A 17,529-nucleotide genomic window follows, 5' to 3' on the forward strand; every position below is an offset into this window, starting at 1 on the left:
CCCCTCCCAGTCTCTACAATAGTGAGCATTACTGTCTTCCCGCCCATAAAAATCACTAATCAACCTACCAATCAACCATCAGAACTACTGTGAGACATGATTGCCATTCTACCCGTTCACTTTCACAACTAGAAAAGGGCTTTTAACAGAAACGTAAGGAATGGTGTCCTAACAGCAAGGTGGCTTCCCCTGTAATGACCACATCTGGAAATCTTCACAATATCTATGAAAACATGGCTCACCGCTGCCATTTTGACTTTTTTGCCCATACCCCGCGGTACAAAGGATTTTTTGAAATGCAGCTGCCGATCGCCTTCCTTCGACAGCCGAGAGCGCCACCCGCCCTCTTCCTCCCCATACAGACACATACGTGCTGCCTTCTACTGTTCCCTGAATGCTCTGCACGTGTTCTGGGTTCGCGCAGTCCGTTGCCCAAACTAACCCAACGGGCTGGGTTCGAGCAAGACGCTAGGCCACGAAAACCCTAACCCAGCCTAGCGTGGGAACGCAACTGCGGGCATTTACCTGACCCGGCTGACTATCCCGCCGCTCGCGCGCGCCGAGGCCGGCGGGGCACCTTCCCCTTCTCCGCCTGCTGGCCCCGGGAAGAGCTCTGGCGACGGCGCCCCGCGCCCGTTGGGCGGGTGCGCTGGGGAGTCTCCACCTCCTCTGGCGCGGGGCCCGGGGAGCTGCCAAGCGGCGTTCGAGCTCTCCGCAGACGGGGCTCGCGGCAAAGGAGCGCGCTGTGCAGCTGGAAGAGGCGGCGGCGCGGGCTGCGTTCGGTTCTCGCTCTCTTCCTCTCTCTCTCTCTCTCTCTCGGAGCCAGCGGCCGACAGAGCGACCCTCGGCCTCTTCCTTTGCCGGGGTTCCCCTCCGTTCCCGGTTCCCGCTCCGCAGCGGCACATGGACCCCAGTTGGCTTCCCTGCCGAGGCAGCGCGCGCTGAGCGTCCCCGCGGCTGCTGCTTGCCCTTCTGCTCTTTCCGGGGTCGGCTGGCGAAGAAGAGAAGGCTCCGCTTTGGCCATGCTCCCACCCTGGGGTCTCGTGGCCCTCTTCGTAGGTGAGAGTTACGCCAGGCTGGGCTGCTTGCTAAGTTTGGGGAGCGTGTTGCTTGGGAGTGCGGTTAGACGACCTGACCCGGCCCGGAACTAGCGTCCCTGGCGTCGAGTTGAAACCGGGGCTGCTGACTACCTTCGGGAAAGTGATTTTTTTTTCGAACGCAGCGAACTGTGGGTTGCCGGGGACGGGCCCTGGTTTATCGGCCCCGTAGAAACGCTAAGGTTTGATCCAACCGAGCGTGAGTCGGAAGGGGTCACGCGTGCAACTTTCTCGATGGGTTGCCGTCGAGGAGAGGGTGGAGATCGCGCTGCGGAGAATTGGTCACCTTTCTCGAGAGGTTACCTAACGCGGATAATTAACCTCACACTACGATGTTTAACGCGCTGCCAGAATAGCAAAGCGGTCCCGTTCATGACTACTCAGAAGATAAGTCTCCGCTAGTTGGACTTGTACCACGCGCTGGTCTAGTCTAAAACGGGGTTGGGGAAGTTTAAGGTTGAAGCGTGTTGTGAGAAACTAGCCACTGAATTCCTCCAAGACTGCAGTGGAAGGCCGCTTACCTGGAAACCAGGAAAAGCAGTACTGTAAAGGGCATGTTTAGTGGGTAATCTGTGAAAGTTTATGTCAAAATAAATGTGTTGACCTTCAAGATGGCACCAAAGCTTCTATTAGTTTTGCTTTAGTAAACCGAGATGGTTATCCTTACAAAGGGAAATCCACTCCCAACGGTGTTTGGAGACCGGGATGGCGATCCGTGATAATGACTGTGCATGCTGTGCAGTTAGAAAGTAGTGGTTCCTCCTGATTAATTCAAAGCATGTTGTTCTTTGTGGGGTAGTATATAATGCAGTCAGAAGTGGGAGAAGCTGAATACACCTGTTTGCAAAAAACTGAAATAGGGGTACCAGCTGATGAGCCATTTTGCTTGGCTGCTATTCCATTAATTAGTGTAGGGCAGCGTTTCTCAACCTTGGCAGCTTTCCGATGTGTGGATTTCAATTCCCAGAATTCCCCAGCCAGCCATGCTGGGGAATTCTGAGAGTCGAAGTCCACATGTCTAAAAGTTGCCAAGGTTGAGAAATACTGGTCTAGGAGGAGCATTGCCCTTAATTTCAGTTACCCTAACTCCCTAGCCACAGGTATGTACTGAGAGAGTGGGAGAATGTCGACTTTCTTGCCTTTTTTAAAAAAGTAAATTCTGAACAGAATTAAGTGGCAAAAGAATGACAGCTGACCACTTACATTGAGGATGCCAGGAGACCACTAATGCCAGGCAAAAGTTAATCATGGGTGCAGTTCTCAAGAGCAAATCTCTCTTTGGGATGAACATAGACTTCCCTTCACCACCTTTTTAAGAGATCTTGGCAACATTGTTCCCTGCTTTTAGCACTCTTTTTTTCCTTTTTTAAAGGATGCTTCTTCACAGTATTGTGCCCTTGGGAATATGGGGAATCATCTCCAAAAGTAGCATAATCTGCCGGAGTTAATAAATCTGTTTCCTGCGTAGGCTGAGCCACCTGGGCTCCTATTTGTAATGCGGGATGGATAGAGAACCAGGAAAAGGATCCAACACGCCTCTCCATTGCCCAGAGTAGATAATGCTTCCTGTGCCTCTTGCCCCCAGAATACCAGATGGCGAGGGGGGGCGGGCTAAATCTAAGACAATGTCATATTCAAAGCCATTCTGTTCTTCCTTCTCCCTTCCCACATTCTGGGGCTGACAGCAGGCCCTGTGGGTAGCCTGGATGAGGCTTGGCTGAAGTTTTAAGCCTGGATGGTTTTCTCCAGTCTGACCAAGGCATCTGGGGCCAATTCCAGAAGAGTGGCCACAATAACCAATGGTAGCTTATAGCAAAGAGTCTGGAGGTGGTATAAACACAAATCCTAATCCTGAGGGGTTGTTTTTTTTTTGTTTTTTTGTTTTTTGTGGAGAGGAACTTCCTTCACCAGATGGATGATTTTCTTCAGTGGGAAAAATATTATTTTCTTGTGCTGTTTGGTCTTTTTTCTTTTCCTTTGAAATCCCAAGTCACTGGTCTCTTGGCCTGCAGATTTTATATTACAAGGAAAGGGTTCCAGGCACACACAAACCATGTGTTAGGGTTCTGCTTATGTTTGCTGGGGTTAGGGTCTGGCTTCGAAAAGGAGCTCCCATTGCGAGCAGCTAATAAAATAACAGATTCAGTAATGAAGTAGAGGTGGCTGCTGAGTTTAATGAAACACCTAAAGTTTGTGTGGAAGAACTGTTCTGAGTGGGAAGACTTTTTTGAGGGGTGGGGGGACATTGCTATCATCCTTTCCCATTATTGTCCGGTACTGGGCGTGTTTGAATGAATGAGGATTTTTAAGATTGGGGTTTTGCCCTTCTCTTTGTGTGCATTTTTTCCTCTGCCCCGGCAATCTCTTCCAGTGCTTGCAGTATTTGTACTTTATAGCTTTCAGCTATGTGAAAATGTTCTTAGTATAACAGAATATCTAAAAGACATGCCCGGCTATATAAAGAAGAATATTTGTATGCAAACAGTGGGCATTCATGAGGCAGAGGAAAATTGCTAGTTGCTCAAATGTTGATGATAGTTGACATTCATGTATATAAACATGACATTCCCTGGCAAGGGTTGTAAAATCGGAAAAGCCGCCCGAACATGGCTGACATTCATTTACTTAGTCTGGAAAGGGAGGTATAGAGATGGAGCCTAGAGTCACTTGTTGAGATGGGTGGCCACACAAATTGAATTAATAAATAAAATGCATTAATAATAGACTTCTGGGCTTATACAGAATTTGAGCTTACTGATATTCACATTTTAAAAGCTGGAGTTCAACACATTTGGTAACAATGTGACTGGTGGCTAAGAGAGAAGCACTGTGGTGTGGTGGCCAAGGCACTGGGTTAGGAGTGGAGGGATCTAGGTTCTGCCCACAGCCATGGAAACTGGGCATCTTTGCACCAGTTACTCTTTTTCAACCCAGCCTCCTTCACAGGATCATTGTTGTGGGGAGAGGCTGGAAAAGGGAACACTACATACGTTGCCTTGAGTTCCTGTTCAAAAGATGGGATATAAATTAAATAAATAAAAGGGAAGCAATTTTCCATATGTCATATTAGATCCAGGTAGAAGGTTAAGATGGCCTGAGAGAAAGTGGTCTTTGTTGTTGTGGTCATAATCCACATCAATAGCAGATAAAGCAATAAATATGTCTGTAGAAGACTAATGTGTCACAGAGATGCCTACTTGCCTAGCCTTCTCAGTGACCTGCTAGTTTTTGAAGCATCAAAATGATTTTTCAACACCAAGGATTTGATAATATGACATCAAAGCAGTTCAAAATCAGGTTTACTGTCCCATGCTCTTGTTTGTGCAATGTTTTGGCTTCCCCCAAGCACTGCCTTCATTCCTTCCTTCTAAAATTAAATCTGGGAGATTTCAATTCCTGTATACAGATCTTTTGATTGTAAACCATGCCTACAGGCCACGGACTTACCCTAAACTGTAAGCTTCCACCTTTTTAGTTTTTGAAACACAAAGCTTTTCTGTGTGCACTTTCAAACACAGTAGGACAGGGTTTCAGAGATATTTGTCAGTAAACTCTTAAATGGTTGGACACTTAAGCAGCTAAACTAAAGTTGAGGCTATGTTTGGCTGGTGCCTAAACAGAGCAGATATTCAAATGCTGCTAATGAATGTGTATAGGCATTCAGCGTATGATTTCTTTTTGTCCTGGTTGAATGTTACATGCTAAGCAATGCCTTTGCGAGCTTCATTGTTCTGAAAAGGACAAGATCTAGGGCTTCATGCTACACTTCTAAGTGGTCAGATAGATACATTCACTCATCTACTCACCCTCCCCTCATATTTAAAGGCTGCTTATAAAGCTAGTGGATTTACAAAATAAGTCATGTAGTCCAGGGTTCTTCAACCTTGGCAACTCTAAGCTATGCAGACTTCAACTCCCAGAATTCCCCAGCCAGCAAAGCCAGCAAAGTTGAAGTCTGCACAGCTTAGAGCTGCCAGGGTTGCGGAACCCTGATGTAGTCCTTTGTGAGAACTGCACTTTCATTAGAGAACAGCAATATTAATAATGGCTCCTTTGGTAGATGGGCTGGGGGTTATGTATGGTTGGGGTGAGAATTTCTGTCCCATTGATAACGGGTGGTGGTTAGGGGTTATTTATGTATTTATTAAAGGGAAATAGGTGCAGGACAACTGAAGGCACCTGCTTTCCTAGCCCACCTATATTTATATTTTCCTAGCCCACAACAGAGAATTTAGCCTCCAAACCGCCACAGGGAGGGCCTGAATGGCATGTGAGTTGCATGTTGCTCAGGCTTAGCGTAGGTCTTCTGAGAGGGACTTTGAGGCATCGGGGGCAAGAACAGAGAGTCATTCAAGGATGCAGAAGACTGATGGGCAATGGTAGACCTAGGCAGTCGGATAATTAATAGAAACTGGACTTATTGGTGTTAGGGTTGATCGTCTTTTTAGATCAAAGGTGGGCAACATTTGTTCCATTGAAAGAGATGCATTGTATGCCACTGGTGGATGCAGCTGAAACAAGCAGTAGGCGGTGGGCATCCATCTCATTGTTTCTGATGGAAGAAAAAACTGTTGATAAAGGACAGATGGCTCTTGTCAAATGTGTGCACTGATCACTTGCAGGGTTTAGAGTGGAGTGAGGTTAACTCTTTAAAATATAGGTAGGCTATCCTGGCTTTAGATAATAACTGTATCACTTCAGTTACTTGGTGCGTGGCGGCCTTGAACTCTTGTCTTCACATCACCATTGGAGTGGAAATAGCGTAGCTTGTAGGCCTGGTTGTATCAGAGTTTGAAAAGCAAGCTCTTTTCACGCCCTACTCTTGTGAGTGTGAATGCATTTTGATGGGTTGCACACTCTGGAGGGTCTTGAAACTAAGAATGAGTTTATGCTGCATCTGGGATATGGAGTAGTGGTGGAGGTTGCAAGATCTGTGGCAAATTATTTTGATGCAGGTGAGAGAGCTGGCAGGTAAGACTGGAAGCTCAGACAGGTTGGGTTGGGGGAGAACCACAGTGGTGAACTTGATGAGATGCCAAGGAAAGAGAGGAACCAAGGGAAAGATGGAGTCTTTTTGTCCAGTCAATAAAGTGGACGGTGAACTGGTAACTGGCTGCTTGGGACTAAAATGAGATATATTGGTCATATGCACCTGTGACGGTACATGAAAATTGCTGAGAATTCTGGCATTTTTCAACATTTCACACCTACCTATGTTAGTTAATTGTCTTGATTCACTATTCTTCCCAGTGGGAGTGACTTCCTCATCAGTGTTTGGTAAATTTAGCTATTCCTGCTGATGGGCAGAGTTGAAGGAAGATGCTTGGAAACAATTAGCTAGAAATCTCTGTGATTTTGTGTTATTGTTACATCTAAATAAAGATAAAATGGGGAGCTGTACAAATTACCAAATCAAAGAAAGCAGGTTGACTTGGGAACATGGGTTGAGCCTCTGATGTATTACTGTATATGAGAAAGCAAGTTACTTGGTACAGTTTTCTTGGGCTGTAGAAATGTAGGCAACTTGCTGTACTTTTAAGGATCCTCTCCCCCAGTATGTAAAAATGTTGCTTGGCATAAAAACCATCCTGGAATCTGTACCAGCTTTCCATGTGTGTGTTTTTTAAAACATGGGACCAATATTAAGCTATGTAGTTTCTCTGCCTGCTGTTTTCTTTCTTAGCATCTGTGGTGGGTCCTCTTCCATGAAACTTCTTCACGAGGGGTGTGTGGTTAACTCCTGGCATTCAGAATGGGCTTGGAAGAACCACTTCTCTCAAATAGTTTTTAACTGATGTGATTTTATTGTACATGCTGCTGTGCACTGCGGTTTTGTGCTAATTACTTTGAGCTGGCTGAATTTTAAAATAGAAGTTTATTGTTTCAGGGGTTTTTTTTTTACCTCTCCTTACATTCTTTGGCAGTAGGTGGAAGAAACAGTAGCTTGTCTGGGTTGAGATAAGGTGCTATACTAAAATTAAATGGGTTTGTATTGTGGGTTGTGGTTCATTGTGTTGCAGGGCTTGGGTTTTGTCATAGCATGTTGTGTGAACCAAGTCAGCATGTTAAGCTATGATATGTGCGTAGCACGTGAAGTGATTATAGGATTTACCTTTTCGTAAGATGAGTTTAAGGTTTAGCACAATGTTTCTCAACCTCAGAAACTTAAGATGTGTGGACATCAACTCCCAGAATTCCTCAGCCAGCATCTTAAAGTTGCTGGGGTTGAGAAACACTGGTTTAGCATGTGATATAAACCCAGACAGTTTGAAGAATCAGGCTTTTAACCAGCAACTGTTTAGAACACAATCACTTAATACTGAGAATGCTTCAGAGCTTACTTATTAGAGTAGAACGGATGGACGGATGGATACACACACGTCTATGTGTACTAAAATCTAGTGATTTTAGTTTATAAGCAGCATTCTGGACTCATTCAAATAGTGCATTTTCCTAATAGATTCAGGACTTTTTATTCTTTGCAACAGAACAGAACGTTGGAAAGAAATGATGTAAAGTGGGGTTGGGACTCTGCCTGTTTGACTGCAGGATAACTCTCTGAAGACAGAATAGGATCTAAATGGGTGTGGCTGGAAAAGCAAAAGGAAGATTGAGTTTGAAAATGGGCTTGATTTGGCCAAGGTCTGTGGAGAAAAGAAAATCCAGAAAATTTCCCCCCAGTTAATTAATCCCAAGGGAGCAGCAGTTTATTTATTTATTTAAACAATGTGCACAGCTGTCCAGCTCACAGTAGTGATTCTAGGCAGCACACAAATAATTTAAACCAAAAGCTAACAGAATAATTTAGAAAATAAGCATCCAAAACAATAATCCAAAGTAGTAGTAATAACATAACATGTGCCTGGGATCTGAAAATCATTCCGTTTTCAATTAGACTAGGCAAGGACAAGGAAGATCCACCCACAGGGCTATTTAAACCTCTCGCTTCAAATGCCTGAAAAAACATCCAGGTTTTTAAGACCTTACAAAGGGCCAATAATATTTTATACATAGCATATATTCTTGAATGCCTTGACCCAGGAAGAGTCAAGCAAAACTCTATATGAAAACAGGAGCCAATGCAGCAGAAGTCAGAACGTTGGTGATTGCTTCATTTGAAGCCCCCCCCTCCTACTTCCTGGTCATGTGACCCAGTGCAAGGTCTGCTTCCCAGGACATGTATCCATACAAACACACACACATGCAACATGAGGGGATAGCAGAAACAAACACAGACAGGAACACCTATGCAAGCTGCTTGATTGGAGGCCCTCCCACATGCAGACACAGAAAAACACATTTATACTCATCTGATTAGACCCTGGGGAGAAAGTGTGTGTGTGTGCACATATGCACACACAACACACATGCACACACACAACACATTGCTATGCTAGAAGAAAATACGGAAGCCTCTTGTGGCTGTTGCTGGTACTGTAAAGGGTTGGGATAATTTCCAGAAGGCGCCCCCTGCAGACTTTCCCTGCCTTGTTTAGGATTCAGAGAGATTGAGTGGTAGAAGTGCAGGAGAAAATACCAAAATAACTGAACTTTAACCATTTTGTTTATTTATTGTTCACATTTATATGGCTGCCCATCTCATACAAGGCGATTCTGGGTGGCATACTGTACGACAATGAGGTAAAAACACTGAATAAATAAAAACAGTCATTATAAAAGGATTAAATGATTATTAAAGGAATATTATCACAAATTTTCAGTGTTGCTGCTTGAAGGAAAAGTATCGGTCCATTGGAAAACATTTTAAATATGTTCCATGGGGCCTGGGACAATTGCCCTGTCCTCTTCAAAAGAAAGAAAGAAAAGACTGGTTCACTATTTTCTCCAACATAGTCCCCTGAGGTATGTGGAGGCCACAGTATGGGCTAGCTGGCAATTCTAGAGATTGTACAGCCAAATTCTCTGAAAGGAAGCTGGTTGTGGAAGACTAATAGCAGTCATTTTACTGCATCTCACACAGTTTGGTATCTATCAATCTGGACCTCCTTAAAGCCACAATGCAACCAGTAACCACAGTCCTACATGCGCTGGAAGTGTTTTATAAAGAGTGATCTTTTTATTTTTCTATTTTCTATGTTTAAGTTGGAGTCATACCCCTGTACTGGAATTCTCTGAGCCTGGGAAAGGGAATGGACACTTGCAAAATATTGTGGGACCAGAAGAGTTGTTCATTCCTTCCTCCTGATCAGACACATGGTTAACAACATTTCAACTGCATCAAGAGGTAGTTAGGAAAAGGATCAAAGTCATCAAGAAAGCTGTGCCTTAACATACTCACTGGTAAATGGAGGCTATCTGGTTTCCGAGATTCTGTAACTTAACCTCTTTTTCCCGGTAATAAATCTGATTATTGAGACAGTGTAAAGAATTTTCTCCAGACATGTGTTGCCATTGTGTCATAAATAATGGGAGAACTGGCATGAGATACTTCATCTTCCCTCCACCATTTTTAGTCATGTCATTTTACCTGCTAGTCCAGTCCTGGATAAACACTTCTAGGAGTGGAGATGTGGTTTCAAGGAAACAAGCTGTTGGTGTGAGCTGAATCTTCCATACTTCCCAACATGTGTTCTCTCAGTTTGGGAACGTATGTTATATAAATGGACATCATCTTTTGGCCTGTGCCTGTGAGACTGATGATGTGGCAATTGTCAGTACAGAAACTACTCAGAAATTACTCTTCTTGTAAGAGGCAAAGTGACTGCATCCTTTGCAATTATTAAATTTAAGTAGTAGTAATTTGATTAAAAAAAAATTTTTTTAGACATCTGCATCGGAGGTTATTTTCTGGAAAGCACTAACTATACTGGTGAGATGATGTTTAGAAAACAATATGGTTGGCAAGTTCAGTCAGTAAGTTTTCAGCTTTAACTGGCTTCTCAAGTTGACATTTAAAGGGTTTTTTTTGGCTGCATTCAAAGAGAAACGTGTGGATGCCAGATCAAAGACGGGCCTACACTAAGCCCAGTGCACCCATCCAACAAGATTGCTGGTGGCTGGACCTTATTGCCTCACACTTCATTTTGAGCTCTAGATTTTTATCTGAAAGTTTCAAAAATAACATTATCAGAGAGTGGCAAGTTAGAAAGAAGGAAACAGCCATTCTTTCCCACCTGCATATATGCACTCAACACCAAGTCTCACTTCCCTTACACGCTGCAAGCTGGCTTGGAGATCTGCTTCATCAAAGCCCTGGAGCACGAGGTTGGGAACTTGAACAGAAAGGCAGGTAATAGAAATGGAGTAAATGAGTAAACTTTTTCATCTTGGCTATATACTTTTTAGGACTCATCTTTGACTGTGATGAAGGGGGTTTCAGAATATTATGTTTCTCCCAGTGTTCCATATTTCAGTGGTACTCAACATTATCATTTTCTTTTGCTTATATACAAAATATTGCCTCTGGTAGGACCAAAACAACAGGATTGAAAGAGATTCCACAAAGATGAAAAAGGAGTTTAAATGGCTTTTTCAACCTGGCCCACTCTGTGATCCAATAATTCCCTTGCCATCATGGTTATTAGCTTAGACTGCAGGAGTTGTGGTGCAGAATTCTTATCAGGCTGAGGAAGGTAACGTCATTGACCCCATTCTCATTTGTATGGCATAATGGTCTTTGACTTTGTTGTGTTGTGTATTTTATTAAATTTATATCCTCCCTTTCTTTTTTGAGCTTCAAGTAGTGCATACAGTGCTCCCTCTTCCTACAGTTTTTTCCCTTAACTGTGAGATAGGTTGGACTGAGAGTGAGAACAACAGCCTACAGTCACCCAGGGAGCTTCCATGGCTGAGAGTGGATTTGAACTTGGGTCTCCCCACTCCTAGTGTGACACCTGAGCCACTCTAACTGTCTTTTGATCTAGGACAGGTTGACTGGCCCAAAGTCACCCAGTGAGACTCTGTGGCTGAGGGCTGAATAGGACCTGGGTCTCCCTGCTGTCCAGCACCCTAACCACTATACTACGCTGGCTCTCATGATTTAAGTGGAAATACTGTTCAGAGTTTTGGTGCGAGTACTGATAGACAAATAGAGTTTTTGCCATTGCTGGAACATCTGTTGGGTTTTTTCATGCCAGCTGTAGCTCAACCACAGCAGAGTATACAGGCTGATTTTAATTAATTGGCCCTTACTTGTAAATATGAACTAAGCTGCCTATTTAGCTAAACATGAAGATAGCAATTACAGTACATTCAAGCAAAAATCAAATGGTAAACCCATGCTTGGGGGAATTGAATAGCTTAACCCACTCTTGATGTGCCTTTTTGGTACAAAGAGGGAATACTAGACAGATGCTATTTCCACTTGATTGCTGATGTGGGACAGGCCAGGAAAAGTATTTTGTGTTTGTTGGCTGCATTAATTTACTAGCTCTTCCTTAATTTCATCCACACTTCTTACTCCAAGCAGAACTCAGGTTTTCAACTATATCTGGCTTGGTTATTTATATTGCAGGGAACAAATATTCAGGATGCCAACCTGTCACCCATGCCCTTTTCTAGAATATGCTATTCAGTTTCCCTCCCCTTTGCTCCTTTCGAACGGTCATCAGTTTTCCATAACCTTTTTGCCCCCAAGCAGAAAGGTACCCCCACCCACCCGGCATGTTGATACCCCCTCCAGCGTATAATGGTGCTGTTTTGGCTACATGGAGATTGAAACTCCGATGATGAGTTCAGTATTAATATGATACGGTCTATATTGTTCAGGAAATTAAGGAAGTCAGTGAGAGCCAAATCAGTTTCCAAACTTTTGTTCTGCCAGATGTAACCTTCCTAGAATAAGGGTTCCAGTAGTAGGAATTTTTTTTCCTAGCAATTTTTGGTTTTTAAAAATCTACTTACTCATCAATCTACACTTGTGAGGAAAAATCGAAAAACCACAATATATTTGCATCTCTCCCAATCTACTTTATAGGAATACTGGTTTTTTTAGCTGTATCCCTATTCTTTGTTCTGATCATAAACTGTCCTCAGAGTGAAGAACAACCAGCTTCAGATCAGAAGATCCAAAGGAAGCCCATTCATCATTTCATGCTTTTCTCTGCATGAAATTGTTTTTAAAGGGTAAAATATATGAATAAAAAGACGTCCAAATTAAACATGAGCAGCAGTTGGAAAGTGTGCATTATGCTTATTAAATGTGATTTGTTTGTTCAGTGTTGTTTCATTTAATTCTTTTCCACATGAAATAATAATGCACAACTGTTAACCAGTTTGTACCAAATGTTTTTCAGACATGAAATTATAAGGATTAAATAAACAGTGTGGGTTCTTTTATGTTAAGATGGTCTGGCTTGCATAAAAAAAGTTGGTATAGCGCACTGGAATTCCACTACTTAATGAAAGATTAGATAGAATTTTGGCCATGTTATTGGTGGTGTTTCCAACGAAGAGTGGTTAAGTGCTGAACAGGAGACGAACATTGGCGACATTAGAGTTGTTATTACTAGGGCTGTACAAATAGTTAGAAGTAGGTGTTTTGGAACTTGGTTTTTCCCCAAGTGAAGCAACTGCCGATGCATGAACACACATACAGAGATGGCTGGAAGAGAGCCTATAAAGCAGTTGTGTGACCCCAGGAAAAGATGGAACTGCTTTAAATATTCAAAAAGAGGTACTTTGGGGGTTCTCCCACATGTTCCAAAGCATCTCTTCTAAGAAGTTGCACAGCTGTAGTTATTACTGTTATGTGGGATGTTTACATAGCTTTTCCATCCATCGTCACTAAAATGTAGCATGGTCATTCTTTGTGGGTTTTCCCTGGTGATACTTGGAAATTGTCACTGATCAATGAGTATTTGGATTTCAGGGAGACATAGTACAGATATATATTCAGCTCAAACAGAAGTTAATGGCTTGAAATGAACTGGGCTTATTTCCAAAATGAGCTTTGTTCTTTGATTGATCTAATGCCTCCCTGCAGGACCAAGAACTCAAAAAGTATTGCAAACCTTTGATGGGTTAGCTTCAGAAAGGTGGTGAGGCTAACCAGCCTTCTTCAGACTGGTTCCCTGAAGATGTATTAGCCACAACCATTATTCCAACTGTGGTCAAGGTTTTTGAGGATGGTAAGAGTTGTAGTGTTAAACATCTGGAAGATAGCAGTTTGGGGAAAGCTGGGCCAAAGCATATTTCTGAAGGGCTAAATAGATTTGCAGTTCAGCAGATCGGACAGGTGAAATATGTCCCAGTGATAGCAGTTTGAATTCAGTGGTAGGTGAATAAGCTAAGACTTTACAAAAAAACCATGAGAAGACTGGAGCAAGCAAGACTGGGGTGAGATCTGCTGACTCAGATCTTGTCCTCTTGTGTCATGTGGTCTATCTGCAGAGAATTGTTGCTGTTATTTTTGGCAGAAGTGTGAAAATAGTTTGATCATTTCCCACATGAAGAACACCATCTCTCTCATTTCTGTCTTTCCTATGTAGGGCACCTCCACATAGCCACTGTCATTGTTGGCCAAACACTTCACAAATCTTCAGCCTGTAAGTAGTAACTTGTAACTCCAAAGGGGCTGAGTTCTCTGGGGAGTGCAAAAATGGGAGTCCCCATCCTTCCCTTGCTGCATTTGTTTTGGGTGGGGGGGAAATGGCCATTCTTTGCAAACTTCTACCTACTGTTCTGAAGCTTGGTGCAAGCTTAGGGCAAAATCATGGTGCCACAGTGGTTTAGCAGCTGTAGGGCAAAAGGAGAGCCAAAGATGTGGGAGGTAGGAATTTGAAGGCATTCCCACCAGTGAGAATGGCCTGTTCCTCAGCTATGTGGAGCTCCAGTGTTTACATGTGTGAAACTGACATCTTGCAATTTGTGGTAGACCCCAGTTGAGCCACAAGCAAGTCAACTCAGCTTTCTAGGCCAACGGTGGTATGGGAGCACGACTGCTGACTGAGGCAGGAGTGGCCAAAAGACTTAGCTTCCCACAGATCCAGTCACACCATATGACCTCCTTTATCTAGGATGCTATCTTCAGTTAATATTCATTTGCAACCTTCTGCTGTAATCCATGGGTTGTATTAATGAGCTGTAAAGTTGGGCTGGCTGGAGTCAATTGACTCAGTGTATATAGTGCTATTATGACCTGTAGTGGTCAGGTTTGGCCCAAGTTTTGCTGCTGGCTCCACAGACAAAACCAAACTGCCCAAGTATCAGCCCTTCAAAGTAGGCCAAGCCAGGAAGTTGACACTACAAGAACTACAGGGACTCTATTGCTGCAGGGCAGTGTTTCTCAACCTCAGCAGCTTTAAAATGTGTGGACTTCAACTCTGGCAGTTGGTCACTGGTCTACATATCTTAAAATTGCTGAGGCTGAGAAACACTGCTGTAGGGTATAATAACAGCATCTTGAAAGCCTGTGAGAGTTTCTGACTGCTTTTCTTATACCAAAGAGAATCAAGGCAGGGTTATTTTGAGTCTTTTTCTCATGTTTCCTCCTTTCCAGGATTATGTTGTCATTTACATTCTCTCATATTGTGTCTTAATGGTTCTGCTGATGCTGTTTGCATTCCTTTGTCAACTTTATCTCTACAATCCGCTACACTGAGGCACAGATTTACTCATGGCATGGAGTGAGTCCCTTCCTTCCTTCCTTCCTTCCTTCCTTCCTTCCTTCCTTCCTTCCTTCCTTCCTTCCTTCCTTCCTTCCTTCCTTCCATCTTTCTTTCCGAATTTAGTCACCACCCATCTCACTCACTGAGCAACTCTGGGCGGTTTGCAATAAAAGCAAGAATAAATACTAGTTAAAAATACAATAAAAACTTCCTTAAATAAATAATATAGTCCAGGGCGTAGGTGTTGAAAAGTTCTTAATTTCCGGCAGCCTTTTTAGGGAATAATGGGCTAGGGTTTTTTTTTTTTATGAACCACAATTGCTGAGTTTACACAGTTAAGCCAAAACCACACATGTCACACAACAGGGAACCTGTAAGCTTAAGTGACCCTGGGACAGCAACATATCATATACAGCTTGCTTATGTAACTTCTGCCCAACACTCTTCCTTGTTGCCAGCCATCTTTGCAGAGCTGGTCTGGTGGACCCTTTGTGCTGGCCCTGACTGATGATCTCATCGACCTGTGCAAGCTACCTTGAGTCTTTCCATGATGTAGATTGGCAGTACTTGCATTAGATATTGGGATGATACCTTGCTCAACTATCAACCCTATGAGGTAGACCAAACTTGAAAACCAAAGATACGCAACCTAATACTACTTTATTATAAGGTTATAGAACAGAATCTTGCAAGTCTGAGTGTGCTTTTGCCATCCCTTCCTGTATCTTCATGAGAACTAGGGAGGGTCATGTCTGAGACACTTCCTCAAATTACATTTCTGCCCTTGACTCAAATCTCTGACCGTTGTCTTGATTGTGGCTCTTCCTCCTGTTTCTCAAGGTTATTTGTTCTACCCATTACATCCACGTGTCTTATATGGATAAGTTCTGTTAATTTGAAGTAGCCATGATTGTAAACAAATTATGGTCCATTAAAATAGAGCATTCTTTCTTTCTGCTGGCTTAATGCACTCCACCAGCATGTTATCTTAGAGTATCAATATCAACATCTATATTTTTTCTCATTGAAACTATACTCTAAATGCTCAGCTGAAGTCATGCATGCTTAATGTGGGCCAGCTGAACTGCCAAGCTGTGCCCAAAACAGCTTCTCAGGATTCATCCAGAATTATAAAGCTATATGTTGAAAATGGGAAGTGAGGGGGTTGGAAAAAAGCAAATATACTAGAATCAATCATCATCTGAAAAATTCAGAACATTTCTTTTGCCACAGCAAAGACTGTTTTACATAGTCTTTCAGAATCTGCAGGTAGGGGAAAATAGGAGGAGGAAGGAGTACTAGGTATGTTCACTGCCTTGAGTTATTTATAAAAATAATAAAGGTGGGATATAAATAAATAACATGAAAAAATAAGTAAATAACATTAAAAACATGAGGCTTACTTATTATAAAAGGATGTGGATGACTGAGGACATAAATGCTCTTTACAAAATGGGGCACTCAAAATCAGTTTACTCACTGCTTCAAATCCCTTCTCAGAGCAAACTGTTTTAGTTCCTCAGCAATCCTGGAAAGAACTACAGTTTTAGCACATATTCCCAGTGCCAGTCAGTGACATTGATAACAGAGCTTGGAGCTACCTCAGATGCCAAGTCTTGGCTCTAATATTTTGATATTGAATATTTTGGATATCTAATATTTTGCAGTACTGAGGGTCTGCAGAGTCTGCAGAGAAGATGGTGACCCTCAGCATGTATGGAGAAGCTGTGCCCTGACTACTAAGTACATGGTACAGCTGGGAGGAGCTGAGTCGGAGATTTTTTTGCTGGTTCACATATTCTTCCCCAGCTTGATGTCATTAAGATGTGCTAGGCACTGAGGTATCTTCAGGACTATCTTCTCCACTTGATCTTAATCTGCCAGTTACTGGAGCATTTCCTAATGATTCCCCACTTTGGGGAGATGAGAAGAATATAGGCCTGCAGGTGTTACTTCTCCATTGTGGCGCTGCTACTCTTCTCCCTCAAATGTGTGCAGATCCCACCTTACTTAGCAATTTTTTAAAAATCTGTTCATTCATGTCCAATTCTTGGAGACTGCCTGGACAAGTTCTTGCAGTTTTCTTGGCAAGGTTTTTCAGAAGAGGTTTGCCATTCTTTTCTTCCTAGGGCTGAGCGAGAGTGACTGGCCCAAAGTCACCCAGCTGGCTTTGTGCCTAAGGCAGGACTAGAACTCATGGTCTCCTGGTTTCTAGCCGGGTGCCTTAACCACTACACCAAACTGGCTCTCTACTTAGCATTAGGAAATAGTTAAAAATTGAATTGCTCAAGAGGTCTTTTGAACCTTGAACATGCTATCGAGTTATTTATTGCTGTTTTTTCCCCCTGTCTTTTGATTTTATATTTATTGATATATTTTGTGGTTACCATTCTCATGTAATTACTTATTTTTGATTACTGTACCATGGATATGCTATTGCTAATATTTAATTGTTACCTGCTGAGAGTTGATGGACTGCAGCAGGCTAAAACTAAATATGTAAAAAAGTAAATGAATAAATATTTCTCCAAATCTCATGCTGTTATGTTAAGTAAAGCTGTATGAGCTGCAACAATTATTTATTATAAGATGGCTTCCTGGATGCCTAAGCCCATTGTGCTAATCGACTTGGCAGGGGGAAAATGCCAGACCGCTGTTTGCATAATATATAAAATATATTCTTGCTATTCTCAGGGATAGAAATAATTAATAAAGTATATTTTATGTGGGGTGGGAAGGGAATCCAGGAATCCTTGCCATTTTCTGTGCAGCATTCTAATTTGATGGGAAATCAATGGGTTTTCCATTAGTTTTTCTTGTGGAAATTTTCACAAATCAGACTTTTAGCAGTTCTTGCTTTGTGG

General features: G+C 42.7%; 1 protein-coding gene across 1 annotated transcript in view; it reads left to right on the forward strand.

Annotated features, from left to right (window-relative positions):
- Positions 1–797: 797 nt before the first annotated feature.
- APCDD1L (APC down-regulated 1 like) overlaps positions 798–17,529 on the forward strand; it is a 44,010-nt gene continuing 27,278 nt past the window's right edge. Inside the window, exon 1 of the mRNA XM_063297004.1 lies at positions 798–1,059. Within this exon, the coding sequence (XP_063153074.1) occupies positions 1,023–1,059 (37 nt within the window). The 5' untranslated portion in view covers positions 798–1,022. The remainder of the gene's footprint in view (positions 1,060–17,529) is intronic.

This window comes from Candoia aspera, chromosome 3 (genome assembly GCF_035149785.1).
Source record: "Candoia aspera isolate rCanAsp1 chromosome 3, rCanAsp1.hap2, whole genome shotgun sequence".
Lineage (NCBI taxonomy): Eukaryota > Metazoa > Chordata > Lepidosauria > Squamata > Boidae > Candoia > Candoia aspera.